Below are 14,643 nucleotides of genomic sequence, written 5' to 3'. Positions count from 1 at the left end.
AAAGACCACAAGAAGACATAACACGTCTTTTGTGTCTCTCTCAGTGTGGGGAATTTATATGTCAGTGGGCATGTCATTCCTAAACACAAATGGGCTGTGACAGTAACTTGTGTATGACTGACTATTCCCAGAGCTGCGGAGCTTGGCCTGACTGTACACCATGTCATGGCAGCCACTTCCTAATAACCAAAAACAAAATACAGGATCAATCAAAGCCACGCGACTGGGAATCACCAATGTTTTATCAAATGATACTCTTTATTCAACTTCACAGGCTACATATGCAAACAAACACTAACAAAACAACAAGTGGCGTAGAAAAAGATGCACATATTTACAACAGCAAACAAGTGTAGCAACAGTAAGATTTTGGCATGATAGTGAATCTCTTCTTGGGTGGAGGCAAAAATCTGGAGAATCCAGCTTCACTGACTGTAGAAGAGAGAGAGAGAGAGAGAGAGAAGACTTCAGTTAGACCCACAGTAGCAAGAAACAGTTCACCTGATGTTTCAGACATGAACCCTGTGCAGAATGGTCTAATAGGCTCCGATGTTTTGGTGATCTGCTTGTTGTAAACCCTTCGATTGTGGCCAGGTAGTAAACACTGCAACTCATACCTCTCGACTTCCATACTGCTGGTGTTTTCGCCAGGTTCTCCGCCGGCTTTGTGAACACCGTCATTATGAGGCTGCCGCTCCCCGTTAGTGTGACCGTCGTCCTGCTTCACCTTCTTAACCATGCCCTCCTTCACTGGACTCTCCTCTGGTTTCCTCTGAAATGGGTTCATTCAAAGAAGATTCAGATCTGTGCAATTCATTATTATGTTGTAATTTAAAATAAATAATAAAATAAATTCTGAATCACAAACATCTAGCTCCCTCACCTTCTTTCTGACCAGGTGGGAGATGTCAGAGACTGGAGCTGTGGAGGCGTGTCCGTTGGTAGAACCGACGGCGTTGGTCGACGTGCCGTTAATCTGGATGGAAAGTAACAAAAACATGACATCAGTACTCAGGAAAACTGAAAAATAAAACATACCAGTCATTTTTTTTGTGGGCGATAAAATCCAGACACGTGTTTGCATTTAGTATCTACGCCATGACAAAGTGCAACTTACTTTCGAACCGGGGGAAGCATCACCGTTCAGTGCAGCGGAGACGGGGAATGCAGAGGAAGTGGAGCCTCCATCCTAACAACAACATTTCAATCTAGTTAAAAATCAAGCTTATACATAGCTCACAGTTGACTTTTACAAACCATGCTACAGTCAGAGGCCGACTGAAACGCCACAAAGGGGAGGTTTAAAAAACCCTTCTGCTGCACAATCTTTAATACCTTTAAAGGCAGAGGCCCTGCGTATGATAAATGACAGAAATTTGTGTTTAAATGATATGTATGAATATTAAAGAGTGTGTGTACGGTTGGCCAGAATAAGCGCGCAAGTGCCAGAGACACTGAACTTAAAGAGATGAATCTGTTAGAGCAGTCCAGCGAATGGGGTAAAATGAGGGTTGAGTTAAGTGCATCATGTGGGTCCCTTATATAACAACAGACCGCTACAGTTGGCCTGTTTTTCCAAATACAGAGCTGAGGCGTGATGGACATCGATAACACATGATAGCTCACTGCCAATGTGACTGGTTGAGACCTGGGTGTAAAGGCCTCATGCTTCTAACCACTGCAAGGAAACGCGAGGCCTCGGCTCGAAAATCAATCCCCGTTTGCTACATGTTGCACTACATTTGGATTCCACAATTTTACTCTAATTTCAGCAAATAGACACACCATGCAACTTTTCCACATTGGATAGATGTGGACACTAGTGCACATCTATCAGTGATGGCGCAAAATGACTATTCATAAGTGCCCGAAAATATAAATTCACTGCTCACTATGGAGTAAATTATTCAGTGTCTATTATGTAGGGAATAGTAACGTCTCTGCAGTTAGTAGAAAACGACCCCATCCCTAACTCACCAGTACACCCTTCACAGCCTCAGAAGCTGTGCTCGCCGTTTTCTGCCCCTCCGTGGCGTCCTCCACCTTCTCCTGGATCTCTGGAAGCAGAGCCTTCAGCTCCTCCATCTCCTTCCTCTCATCTGGCAGAGCCTCGGGACCCTCGGCCTTGTCTAGCAGCTCCTGCAGTTTGTCTGAAAGACAGGGTGGACGGGTCAGACTCTGCAGCTCAGACTCTGCTGCTGATCATACCTTTTGGTGCAACATGACAAATGCAAAACAACATGACTGGAAACAAGTGAACTTGTTTTCTATCCAAGGGAAAACCGGCCGTAGCGGCCCACCCTGCTTACCCAGCCTGCTCTTTATGACAGAGATGGAGCTGTTCAGCTCCTCGATGGCCTGGCTGTACTGAAGGTTCAGGCTGTAGGTCAGGCCCAGCTGGTAGTGAGTCTCGGCGAGCAGGCGGCTGTCTGAGTCCAGGTGCTTCACCTGCAGTTTCAGGCACTCTTGGAAATCCTCCAACGCCTGTGTGTAATTTCCTGAGAGGAAAAAAGGCAGCAACTCAACATCCATTGCTCCATAAATGAAATAAAGGGCCATTTCAGGTGTAGAGTTTGTTTTCCAGGCTATGCCTTTGCTTTCTTAACAGGTTATAGTATCGTCTCAAGGAGTTGTTTACAGTTTATCGCCATTAGTTGTTACTTTGGCAAAAACTACTCTTCCTGGGGCCAATTTTATAAGTAGCAGCTCCATGACCGTCAACTTTTCAGACAGCCCCTAATGTGAGCGAGAATTTAGAACTATCAATTATTTTCTTTAACAATTAATCTGTTGATTATTTTCACAAGAATGTGACTGTTTAGCCTAAATAGTTAAAAATGCCCATCACCATTTCCCAGAGCTCAGGTGATGTCTTCTCATTGCTTATTTTGTTTGACCAAGACCCAAAAACATTGACTTCTAAGTGATACAAAACACAGAAGAGCAGCAAATCCTCACTTCTGAGAAACTGGGTCCACTGTACGTTGACATTTTTAATAGCACGTTGCTTTGGTACATGACTAATGATTACTATTAACATTAAATCCATCTCCCCCTCCAACATTTGTAGGGGTCATGACACAAATAAAAAGTGTGCAGAACTGAAGGATTTGTCACAGACTTGTTTGTACCTGATTCAGCAGAAACTTCACCCAACTTCAGGTGGGCCTGAGCTGCCATCAGCTGATCATCCTTAGTCTCTTTCCTTTTGGCAAAGAAGAAAAAAAGTTACCACAGAAGCTGTAGCTCAGTGACTATCAAATTCATGTCCTAACAATCATGGCTCAGACGATATCTGGGGTCTCCATTACCTTTTGTAGATGACTTTGGCTACTTCCAGCATCTCCCAGGCCAGCTGCAGGTTCCCCACCTCCTCATCATCACTGTCCTGACAAACACAACAAGGCAGATTTAAGATCTGACACGTAACAATCACATGCTTAGCCGAGTGTCTTTGATGTGTACTCGAGCTGATTGGCCTAGTACCTTCTCTGCGGCGCCATCTCCTTCGCCTTGCTCCTCTGCATCACCCTCCATTTCTGCATCCTCAACGTCCTCTTCCTCCCCCTCTTCTTCACCATCTGAAAAATCATAAAACCCGAGTATTTAGATTTAATTTGGGTAACATACCATTACAACCATCATGGTGCCGTTTACAATTAATGGTCTGTATTTTTTTTGGGGGGGGGGCACCTTCTGCTTCCTCTGGCTTGTCCGCTGATTCCTTTTCCTTGCCTTCCTTCTCAGCCTCCGCGTTTTCCTTCCCGTCTTCCTTTTCAACAGATTTGCTTTCATTAACCTCGCTCTTCTTCTCCTCGTCTCCCTCTTCCTTTGCCGCTTTCTGTTGTTCATCGCCAGCCTCGGCCTTCTCCGCGTCACCGTCCTTCTCCGTATCTTCGCTCTGCTTCCCTTCAACCTTCTCAGCGTCTTCATTTTTCTGCTCTGCCATGGCGTCATACACCTGAACCCTCAGCTCGTCTCTGGTCTGCTCTGTTGGGATTAGAGAGTACAGTCAGGATGGGCAGTGTAAACAATCCGCCTTATGAAAATGAAAGCACAAAACAGCACAAAAAAAAGGGGGGCCCTAGAAGAAAGATGGAAACGACTGTTAAGATACTACATCATTTCCCTTCCTTACCATCAATGTTTTCTGTGCTCTCAACGTTTGATTCTTTGGGTTTCTCCTCATCTTCTTCTGGCACTCCTTCCAGAGCATTACCCAGGACTGAGTTTTCCATCCTACAACAGCACAGTCAGTCAGTTTAGTGAGAGCCTGCGGACCTTGCTACTTTTTTTAAAAAAAAACACAATGACCAACAACACAACATAGCACAATCCCACAACGGAGTGGATTCAACTGTAGATTCTCAATTTTATGAAACAATAAAATCAAAACTGATGGGACGGAAGGACCAAAAAAAGTAAATTAAAAAAAATTCATGATCTGACCGTGCCAAATCCAGCAGCGCTTTACCACACCAGAAGAAAGCTTCTCCACACTCGTCTGCTGTGTCTCCATACTTTTTAGCTCTGGAGGAAAAAAAAAAAAAAAAAAGAAATCATATCATCAGTCTGAAGGTCCTGCTTAGAAAAAACAGTTTTTTTCTCATGTGATTAAAGCTGCAACGATTAGTAGATGAATTGATTAGCTGCTCGACAAAATTCATCTATTTTGATACTCGATTAATCTTTTGTGTAATCCAGCTTCTCAAACGAGAGGATTTGCTGCTCCTCTTTGTCTCACATCACAGTTACATTGGAATATCGTTGGGGACTCTCGGAAAAATGTGATGGCATTTTTTTCTCTGTTTTTTTTTTTTAATGTTTTGTAAACCAATCGATTAATCAATTGGTAAAAAAAAGCTGGTCAGATTAAATCGATAATGAAAATAGTCTTTAGCTGCAGCCTGACGTGATATCATCATCATCATCATCATCCTCCTCCTCCATATGAAAACACGTGTATTCTTGGTGTTCCTTCTTGGGCAGCTACTCTCCTTTACATTTACAGCAGACAAAACACATTTGCCACCAACTGCAACTAGAAACAGACCTGAAAAGCGTGACAAAAAGGTTTCTCGAGCGCATTTTAGTTGCCCATCCTTCATGACTATTTGAGCTCGGAGAAGCTGAAAGTCGTAGTATGCCGCAGTTTTGTTTTTTGCTCACGCACTCCGGTTGGTTTGTTACACTAATATCACTGACCTCCTCCAGCATATAAACTATGTAATACCGACCTCCTCTGAGCACATTTGCCCTCCAAAAGACCTGCTACAGCTGCCTTCTCCTGGTCACATACTAAATAATGCCCCAGACGTGGTATCATAATGGGTCTGACGCTCCCGCAGTCTCTTTTGTCTTTTAGTTAACTCACAGCATGCCGCAGGCCTCCTGCAGGGCGCTCACCGCCTCCACCGCCTTCCCCATCACCAGGTGCTTCTTGCCGGTGCCGATGAGCTTGTTGGCCTCCTCCATGTTGGCTACACTGGACGGAGAGGAAAAACGACTTTTTCACCTCAACTCTGTGACCGAAAACTGAACTGCTGACCGAGTTCAGCCTGTAAGTCTTCGTTATAATCCACGCTTTTGAGGCTACGACACACAAAATGTTACGTTAGGTAACTACATACCTTGACTGAGGGGGGGAAAAATGCGTGGAAAAACTAAAAGCAGTGTCCGATGGTTAGTGTCCCAGTTCGTCGCTCACGCTGGCTGAGCTGTTGTTTCAATTTGGCGCGAAATATTACTGCCCTTTCCAGTCGATTTCCGGGTTCGTAAACTAGCGCGGGAGAATTCTTAAAGGCACAGAGGACTATAACATGATGACTTTTACTGTTACTACTATCATTACTACAACAACAACAACAACAACAAATACTACTACTACTACTACTACTACTACTACTACTACTACTACTACTACTTCCTCTGTTAATACTACTACTACTTCTACTGTTACTATTGCAAGTACTATTACTACTATTAATTCTAGCACTACTTCTACCGCAACAAGTATCAATACTACTGTTTATGGCAAACCAAAGGGGACAGCACTACTACCACTATTTCTACTACTACTATTACAACTTCTACTACTACTACCACCATTATAAATTCTGCTGCTACTACTACTACTCTACTACTACTGCTACTATAAATACTAGTTACTGTTACTACTTTGGCTACTGCATGTCAGTGTTTTATCAAAGCTGTTCAGTATAAGAATAACTGATAAAAGATACCTGGCAAAAATGAGGTGGTGGTGGTATAAGTGTGTGTGTGTGCGTGTGCGTGTGTGTGTGTGTGTGTGTGTGTGTGTTTCCTCTGTATGTGTTTATAAGTGCAGTACGTGCTGCTGTCAGGTCCTGCTGTGAGGGACAGGGATTGTCCAGCTCCCATCTGAGCTCTTCCTGCTGACTCCACTGTGTCGCTGGCTTGTCAAGACAAGTCCGGACCTGGCACCCAATCAGCCTCATACTGAGACAGTCCTACTCAACCCCCCTCACTGTCATCATTAGAGACACAGCTTTAACAGCTAGAATTTACTCAGCTAAATCTGCCAACACCACACCACAGCTTATTCGGTCACACACTTCACTATTATTTCACTGAGCAGCATCAGTGTGAGTGGAAATAGTTTCAGGGAGTTTATTTTAGGTAAAGCCAGTATTGTAGTGGGTTAAAGGCTTTACATAATGTTTTTCACAGTTTTCAATGCAAATACACATGGATCACTGCATGTACTCACCCTGTCTTGTCACACAGTATCTTCTTGATCTTCTCATCTAACTTTTGGCAAGAAACCAAATGAGCACATTTCCCACTGTTTGAATTTATTTAATTTTTCCTTTTTTTTAATATATTTTTTCAAATGTTTTGACATGTTTTCCAGCATCCTCTGAGATCTGCTGCTTCCATTTGGTGGGTGTGTAAGGAAACATAAGCTTATGATGAAAACCTCACAGAGTACATAAAGCCACCAATCCATCATTAAAGGCAATATGTGAAGCCTTTAAACATATTGTACACCTTCATGTCAATGCTCTTGGGGAATTATTTGAATAGAACAAAGAACTGCATTAATTTACGAATACTGGATCAAAAGTACCACTACTTTGCAACAATCTTCCAATCCACCATCACATCCATTAGAACAAAATAAACAACAGCTTTGATATTTTGCAGGGATGAACATGACCGTGATGACGGACACACAAGTGCCCTTCACACATCAAGTTGCTTTGGAATCAGCAGCGGCGCGGATGCACTAATTATGGACATATTGTGAGACAGGAGATGAACGCAGGGCAGCGTTTGATCACTAGCCCACCGCTGTGCTTCTAACAGGAGGTTATCGTGTGTTCCCCTCTTATCTGGCCCTTGATGCGGTGCCCATGGTAACAGCATGCAAAGACATCGCTCAGTGACAGTGGAGAAAAGAGGCACGACGGAGGGGCTCTTTGTGCAGATAACAGCCTCTGTGTGACCAGGTTACCCAGAATCTGGTGGACTAATACTCTCTGAAAAACAGTGCAGGTTTCCTCTACAAATGATGGTTTGAAAACATCATTTGTAGATGTTAATATCCTGAACATCAAGGATTTAATATTGTTAGGGAGTGAAGTAAGATTGGGCTAGAAAATTGTGCTTTTGTAGCAAGGAAATTGGCATTCGGGTCACTAAAAATCACTAAAAAAGATAATTCCCTTTGCCTTGATCTGCTTTCAGCTAGTCTGACATAAAACTCTTACCAGGTGAAAAACGACAGTGTAATTTGAGACACACTGTGGCTTACATCAAGTGGTTCTGGGAAACCATAGTCACTTCCCCTTCATTGTTTTCTCTCTTATTTGAATGTAGTAATTGTCACACACAAGGCTTGTTTTCCCATGTGCAGCATATTAGGCCTGGGTGAAATATTTTCTCTACACTTTTGGCCAGCGATCTGAGGTATACAGTGCGCTCTGGTCGGTGAAACAATAGATAGTGTTGATGGGGAAAATTCGCATAACTTTTTTATGTCCTGATTCAGCACATCCCTTGGGAATCAGTACAGATGATGAAAATAAAATAGGGTCTCACGTGACCTGGGTTATGTGGTAAATTATTAAAACGCACTCAAATTTGTGTGAAAGATTAATACACACACATAACAAACTAAACTAAACAAGTAGTTTGTTGCACCTTAAACGTGTAATTCCCAAATTATATTTACTGACTCTTTCAACAGTGAGTAAAATGCTGAATTCAATTGTTTTTCCCTTGGCCTATAGAAACTGCTGCCAGTGTGAAAAAACATAGACAAATGAGGTCTGTTCCACAGCCTAGGCATTCTGTAAATTTAGCAGTGGGGAGGAGGAAATGAGAATGAAAAATGCCTTCTGCAGCCCACAGGATAAGTACAAGATGTTGCAACAGTGCAGCGCCATATGCAGTACGTCCCCTTGTAAATACAAAATAATTTGGTAGGGAGTGACAATCCAGGAAGTGCAACTGTCTCATGGAACTTAATAAATCAAACAATATTTAAAATATCCAATGGTCTCAATCTATGATTTATATAAATGAAATATATGGAATTTGTCCCGGTTATTTGTTATAAAAAAATGATACATATGTGTGCTGGTATTTATCTGTTTCGGGGATTTGCTGTGTATATTCTTAGCAAGAAAAGTTAATATAGACTATGAGCCCATGTTTGACAATGTTCTGTCTTCCTCAAAGCCTAAACTCTCAGTCCTGGGTTCAAATATGATAATTTCACCGGGCAAACGTGCTGAAAGACTAATGAGAAATGTAGGCTGCAAGGGGTGCTGGTGGCCTGGTTTTCCCACTGCTTTCTGTACTGAGCGGGACTGTTAATAAGTAAATCACTCACTGATAAGGCACTAAGAGGCTACAGCAGAGAGAAGAGGTTGTAGTAGAAATGTGAAGGTGTTGTCTAAAGTCTGTTCAAGGTGACAATGGATTGCCTCCACATCCTGAAAGAAGTCGAGTCATATGATGAAACCCCATGACTGAGAGATCCCTCTACCCTGTTACCTTGGATTAGGGAACTGCAAGGCATTAAAAATCTGCCTTTTTTTAGTTTCAGATGAATAATTTAGTGTTATGCATCAAAACAGGATGCTGAACTGAACCACAGATTGCCCTCTACACCTGACTAGTGAACATGGATAAATTATAGTGCTCACAGATTTCCCTGATGGGATTATTATATGAGCGTGAGACTTTGAAAATGAAGTCTGGTGGATTTTTCTTGGAGCCATCTTCTTCCACCTGCCCTCCTCAATCTTAACCCTCGATCTGATAAGGTTTCACAAGAGCAGGAAAATTCCCAGAAAATTCACAAGGAAAATTGCAAAGTCATGCTGTGTAGTGGGTTTCTGAGGCTGCACGACGGGAATGAAGTGGGCTGTCGTCACGTCCTGAGCAATCTTATCGCGAGAACTGAGCCGTGGTATAAATTCCCCGATCAATCCTGACAGCTCCTGTACTCCACTCTCCTGCGACTGTTGGTGTGGTCAGAACCGAGGTACGTGTAACAGATTATATACCAAATCATGTGTTTCTGTTTAACATTTAAAGTTAAGTGTTTTTTTCTTTTTTTTGTTGTGTTTTAGTGTTTTTTCAAAGTGTTCAATTAATCGGAATATGGAAGTTTTCAGTTGCCTTACTGTAGCTGAACTCACGGTTCAACTAGTGGCTTTTCACAAAATGACGATCTCGTTCATTCTGAAAAACCAACATGCTTGTTTGGTGATAGTTTGTTGTTGTTTTTGTTGACTGACAGGACAAAAAAACGTTAAAGTTGCCCTCAAATCACGTCTTACGGGAAAATGTCGACATTCTTGGTGCTTCAGTTTGTTTTCAGCGTTAGTTAGTGAGATGCCAAAACGCACGCGGTCGTAATAATTTCATCCGAATTCCTGAAAATGCGCCAAGAAGTTGTGAAACGTCGGAAGTGGTAGTAGATAGCGACATGAGGAAACACCTGTGAATTTAAACTGAAGGGAGAAGTGGAGAGGGTTCATTGGTTTCTGTTGTTGCCGGTTCAAGCATCAGTGAAATTGCTGGGTGCTTCAATAATGGCTGTTCAGGCTGAGGTTTGGGTACAGAATGAGCCTTCATTAAACATTTGCTGTGATATAGCCTACATCACATATCGATGGGGTGGTATTAAAATTTTGAGTTTAGAGAAAAAACCTTTTTTTTTTTTGTTAATCACTTTTGGTTTCATAATGACTATGCTATAGTATGACCATGTATTGCACATTTTCCTACTCTCAAATGGCCTAAATATTTGTATCGTGCTAACATAATGACACTTTATTTGCTTTGCTAAGATTGCAGCTAACAATTGATTCTTAATTGCTACCATTAGCTGAGTACGCTAATTGTTTTGTCTATAAAATGTCAGAAAATAGCGATAATTTGTCTCACAAACACTCAGAAACTTAAAGTGTGTCAGTTTACTATCACATAGGACAAAGAAAAGCAACGAATACAACTGAGAAGCTGGAACAGGGGAATGTTTGGTTTTGGTGCTTGAACATCTACTTCATCAATTAATCTATTATCATAAGAGTAGCCCATTAATTTTTTTTTGTTCTTGATTATCATACTCATTTAACTTCTATGCACCTAATTCAGAAACTCTGAGTCACAATATACCCGTGTGCTCCAGACACCATCACTGAAGATTTCTACAGTACAGAGGCCTTTTAAACTCAAGGTCAATTATAAATGTACTTGTGCTAACAGAACACATTCGTTGGGCTGTAGCATACCTTTAGTGATGACGGTGGTGTTGCTGAAATGATTGGTTGGTTGATTGACAGAAAATTCATCTGCAATGACGGAGTCATTTTTCGAGCTAAAATTCTAAACATTTGCTGGCTCCAGCATCTCAAAGGTGAGGATTTGCTGCTTTTTCTTGTCATATGATACTAAAGTTAATGTTTGGACTATTAAAATATACATATGTATAAAACAATCTTCAATATATCTCTGTGGGATCTGGGAAATTGAGCAGTTTTCCTCTATTTTAAGATGTTTTATAGACCAAACAACAATTTGATCAATTGAGATAATAATTACTAGTTGCAGCCCTAAAATTCACAGTGCTTTCATTAGAAACTGAGCAAATGTAGGATTGGGTTGATTATTCTGCAAATGAAGAAAGTGAATGGCTTAACCATGATTTCTCACACACAAAAACAATGCACTGTTGTCATTTTGATAAGAGATTGCAGTTTTCTTCTTGTGTAAATCAGTCAGATTGAAGATGGCAGCAGGCAAAGCACAAATTGGCAAGATGGCCCCATTCTTCACAGCTAAAGCGGTGATGCCAGATGGACAATTCAAGGATCTGAAACTGGAAGACTACAGAGGTACACCTAAACCTGTGTCTCATCTGCTGTTGGTTGTAGTACATGCTTTGATGCCGCTCTCTTCTGGACTGTGATTCACTGTTTTGTGATCCCAACAATGTCTTTAATAGGCTTTCATTTACACTACTAAAGACAGGGATTAATTAAACTGTAATTACCCTGGGTGCATTGTCTCAATGGCTTTATTTTTTTTCCTTTGGTACAGGGAAATATGTTGTCTTTTTCTTCTATCCTCTGGACTTCACATTTGTTTGTCCAACTGAAATCATCGCTTTCAGTGATGCTGCAGACGAGTTCAAGAAAATCGGCTGTGAGGTCATCGCTGCCTCTGTTGACTCGCACTTCTCCCATTTCGCATGGTAGTTACAAGTCTTTTGTTTTAAACACCCACAGGATGGTGGTGTGCATTCACTCCTCCTTGCAATCCCCTCACTTTTTTCTTTTTGCTTTATGTTCTCAAAGGACCAACACACCACGTAAGCAGGGCGGTCTGGGTACCATGAAGATTCCTCTGGTGTCTGACACACGTCGCACCATCTCAACAGATTACGGTGTCCTGAAGGACGATGAGGGCATTGCTTACAGGTGAGTTTAACAATGTGGAGTTGTGTTGTTTCAGTCTGTCTCTGAAAGTTAGAACCAGTGAAGCCAGTTTTAGTTGCTGTTCCTTCTGCTTCCAGAGGGAGATGGTTTTTTTTTCTTTTTTTTTCTCTTCATTAAATGTACGACTCTACGAATGTTTCAGGCAATGAGTGGGAGAACAGAAACTATACTGCCATCACTTACTTCTCTTTTCTGGGGCTCACATTAGGCTTCATTCAGACATAAATTTGCTGTTTGTTCTTGTTTGATTGGCTCACTGATTATATGAAACATCACAATACTACCAGCGCAGCCCTTTGAGTGGTTATTAACACAGGGCAAATGTCTGTCTGAATGCGGCCTTAGGGCTGGTTTATGGTCTCTCAGAAATAGTTTGGAAATGGAATATGTCTTTAATCATTCTGAACAGCCACAATGGAAGTAGAGTGAAAAGCTCATTCAAATATCATTCACATAAAATGAGACCGTCTCTCCAAGAAGACATTTGTAGTTTTGTTCACATTAGAAGTTCCACAAATACATGCGTTTTTAAAAAAAAAAAAAAAAAAAATTCAAAAAAAGTGGTGGAGAGATGAGTACAATTTCTAGCTCTTCTCTCACTTCTGCACAACTGGCCAATTATGGAGTGATGTGGGTGTGAATTTTGGAAAGTCACAGAAATGGTCGACACACACACCATACCCGACATTGGGATAGCGTCAGGGGAGGGGGTTTCCGAACATCCAACAAGCAGTCTGGACAGAGTATAAGTATCAGGTCTCTGGAGACTCATTAGCTGTTATTTCTCTTTATTACAGAGGTCTGTTCATCATCGATGACAAGGGAATCCTGAGACAGATCACCATCAACGACCTCCCAGTTGGACGGTCCGTGGAGGAGACCTTGCGTTTAGTCCAAGCCTTTCAGTTCACCGACAAGCACGGAGAAGGTAAGTAACTGCTGCAGTTCTGTGGCACTGTAATGTAGTCTGTTATACCGTGTGTTGTTTCATACAACTTATTTACTATGACCCAAATATGCTAATATTAATAATTTAATCCTTGTACTTCTAAACACATTGTTATTTGAATCCAAAATTGCTATTGGCTTTTCAGAAAGAAATTGCCCCCAGTAGAAGTCAGGCAGGGCAAAAGACTCTAAAGGTTTATTCAAATTCAAAGGTTGGTACTCCAATCAGTGCTCAGGTTCACATGAACTTTACAATGAGTTGAGAAACGATTGTAGACAATAAATTGGACATGGTCTGGCAAAAATGTTATATTATACAACCAAACTTCAAAGCAGTGAGGGTTATCTATGTGATATATGTGCATCATATTGGGACGTCTTTACTGTTTCATCTGCTGAACCAGAACTCATTACAGGCTTATCTTTTCAGTCTGCCCAGCTGGCTGGAAACCAGGAAGTGACACCATCAAACCTGACGTCCAGAAGAGCAAAGACTTCTTCTCCAAGCAGTAATAAACCCAAGGCCAGAGTCTGCTGTCTGCTGTAGGAGATTTCATTTAGTGAGAGATCAATAATTACGTCAACCATTGTGCCTATGGAAGAGTGGTTAGGAGACAGATTTTTGTAGTTAAAACAATATGTGTGTGTGTTCTATTGTCTGTAGATTAAATAGTGCACTTATGACCAAAGTATATAATTGTGTAATTATCATCTGGTAAAGTAGGCTATTTTCCCTGACTGACTGGGCTAAATGTTTGTTCTTTCATGTCATTCCTTACTATTGTTATATACAAAGGACCATACAAACATTTTTACTGGAAAAAAGCCACAAACAGCCCTCTTTATTATTATTATTATTATTATTATTATTATTTTATTATTATTATTATTATTATTATTTTATTTTTTTTTTAAATTTACGGTGAACAACAAATGTTCTTTCATTTAAATAAAGAATACAGTGCAACAGAATTTCTTCAAGGGACATATTTACTTCAAAACCCAAGAGGTGAGATGGGGCGTAGTTTCATTTCACTCCATCTCACCCATTTGGGGGTAATTGAACAACATCCCAACAGGTGAGATATGGGGTGGTGTTTAGTATTATCAAGTCAGGTACATGTTGGATTTTTTTTTTATTTTTAAAATTACATACAATGCTCCAACTACATTAAACAGTATCAGATGGGGATACTACGATTCCCTTTATATTTCTTATATCGTTTACCTTAATGAACAGTTACTGCACAAGATGAAACAAATGAGAATGGTGGAAGGTAAGCTCCACTCTCAAGCATCTCTAAACAGGTTGGAGGATTTGCTACTTAACTAAATTATATAAATAGCTGATTAGACCTCTCCTAAGTTTTGATTGACAGTCTCAGTCACTCTCCTGTTCGTGGTGTAATACCTGTACGTCGTACCTGCAAATTAGATTCTTTTGAAATCCAATAGTTCTTTGACCTCAGCGTTGTTCCTGCACCCAACATTTAACTGAGGAGGTAGTCTTACCAGCACAAAGTAAATGAAAACACCAGTGTGAGCTGACAGGGCCTAATACCTCAGAAGAGATCCTTATTTGTCACAGGATGAAAAGCTTAGGTTTAATTAATCATATTAAATATGGCTGTGTTCCATTTAGTTTATTTTAGTATTAGGGTCCTGTATTGTGCACAATGGCTCACTGACCTGGATACTG

At 41.1% G+C, this 14,643-nt stretch overlaps 2 protein-coding genes across 3 annotated transcripts; one reads left to right on the top strand and one right to left on the bottom strand.

Annotated features, from left to right (window-relative positions):
* Nucleotides 1-239: 239 nt before the first annotated feature.
* LOC120798507 (histone-binding protein N1/N2-like) lies at nt 240-5,771 on the bottom strand. The gene is made up of 14 exons (XM_040142789.1): nt 5,631-5,771; nt 5,375-5,485; nt 4,450-4,530; nt 4,139-4,239; nt 3,694-3,990; nt 3,487-3,581; nt 3,312-3,388; nt 3,132-3,205; nt 2,310-2,498; nt 1,978-2,150; nt 1,118-1,189; nt 884-976; nt 618-772; nt 240-432 (listed from the first exon to the last, which is right to left on the bottom strand). The coding sequence occupies exons 2-14, from the start codon at nt 5,473-5,475 to the stop codon at nt 426-428; spliced, it is 1,515 nt and encodes a 504-aa protein (XP_039998723.1). The 5' UTR covers nt 5,476-5,485; nt 5,631-5,771; the 3' UTR covers nt 240-425.
* A 3,652-nt stretch (nt 5,772-9,423) lies between these two features.
* prdx1 (peroxiredoxin 1) lies at nt 9,424-13,682 on the top strand. Of its 2 annotated transcripts, none has more exons than XM_040144524.1 (6): nt 9,424-9,535; nt 11,277-11,393; nt 11,599-11,752; nt 11,856-11,978; nt 12,794-12,924; nt 13,375-13,682. In XM_040144524.1, exons 2-6 carry the CDS (start codon nt 11,288-11,290, stop codon nt 13,455-13,457), a joined length of 597 nt encoding a protein of 198 aa, XP_040000458.1. In that variant the 5' UTR covers nt 9,424-9,535; nt 11,277-11,287; the 3' UTR covers nt 13,458-13,682. The 2 variants fall into 2 exon arrangements, with proteins under 2 accessions (XP_040000458.1, XP_040000459.1); XM_040144525.1 differs by having other exon boundaries at nt 9,428-9,535; nt 11,281-11,393.
* The last annotated feature ends 961 nt before the right edge of the window (nt 13,683-14,643 follow it).

Source organism: Xiphias gladius, chromosome 14 (genome assembly GCF_016859285.1).
Source record: "Xiphias gladius isolate SHS-SW01 ecotype Sanya breed wild chromosome 14, ASM1685928v1, whole genome shotgun sequence".
Taxonomy (NCBI): domain Eukaryota; kingdom Metazoa; phylum Chordata; class Actinopteri; order Istiophoriformes; family Xiphiidae; genus Xiphias; species Xiphias gladius.
The sequence above is the reverse complement of the archived record's forward strand: the minus strand, read 5'-3'. Positions and strand labels throughout refer to the sequence as shown.

Excerpts from the sequence above, each read along its gene's own strand:
- LOC120798507 (XM_040142789.1), bottom strand. The coding sequence starts at position 5,475 with ATGGAGGAGGCCAACAAGCTCATCGGCACCGGCAAGAAGCACCTGGTG. Across the intron at positions 3,582-3,693 it reads CAAGCCAGAGGAAGCAGAAG|ATGGTGAAGAAGAGGGGGAG; the intron begins GTGCCCCCCCCC and ends ATGATTTTTCAG. Across the intron at positions 3,389-3,486 it reads GAGATGGCGCCGCAGAGAAG|GACAGTGATGATGAGGAGGT; the intron begins GTACTAGGCCAA and ends TGTGTTTGTCAG.
- prdx1 (XM_040144524.1), top strand. The coding sequence starts at position 11,288 with ATGGCAGCAGGCAAAGCACAAATTGGCAAGATGGCCCCATTCTTCACA. Across the intron at positions 11,394-11,598 it reads GAAACTGGAAGACTACAGAG|GGAAATATGTTGTCTTTTTC; the intron begins GTACACCTAAAC and ends CCTTTGGTACAG. Across the intron at positions 11,979-12,793 it reads GATGAGGGCATTGCTTACAG|AGGTCTGTTCATCATCGATG; the intron begins GTGAGTTTAACA and ends TCTTTATTACAG.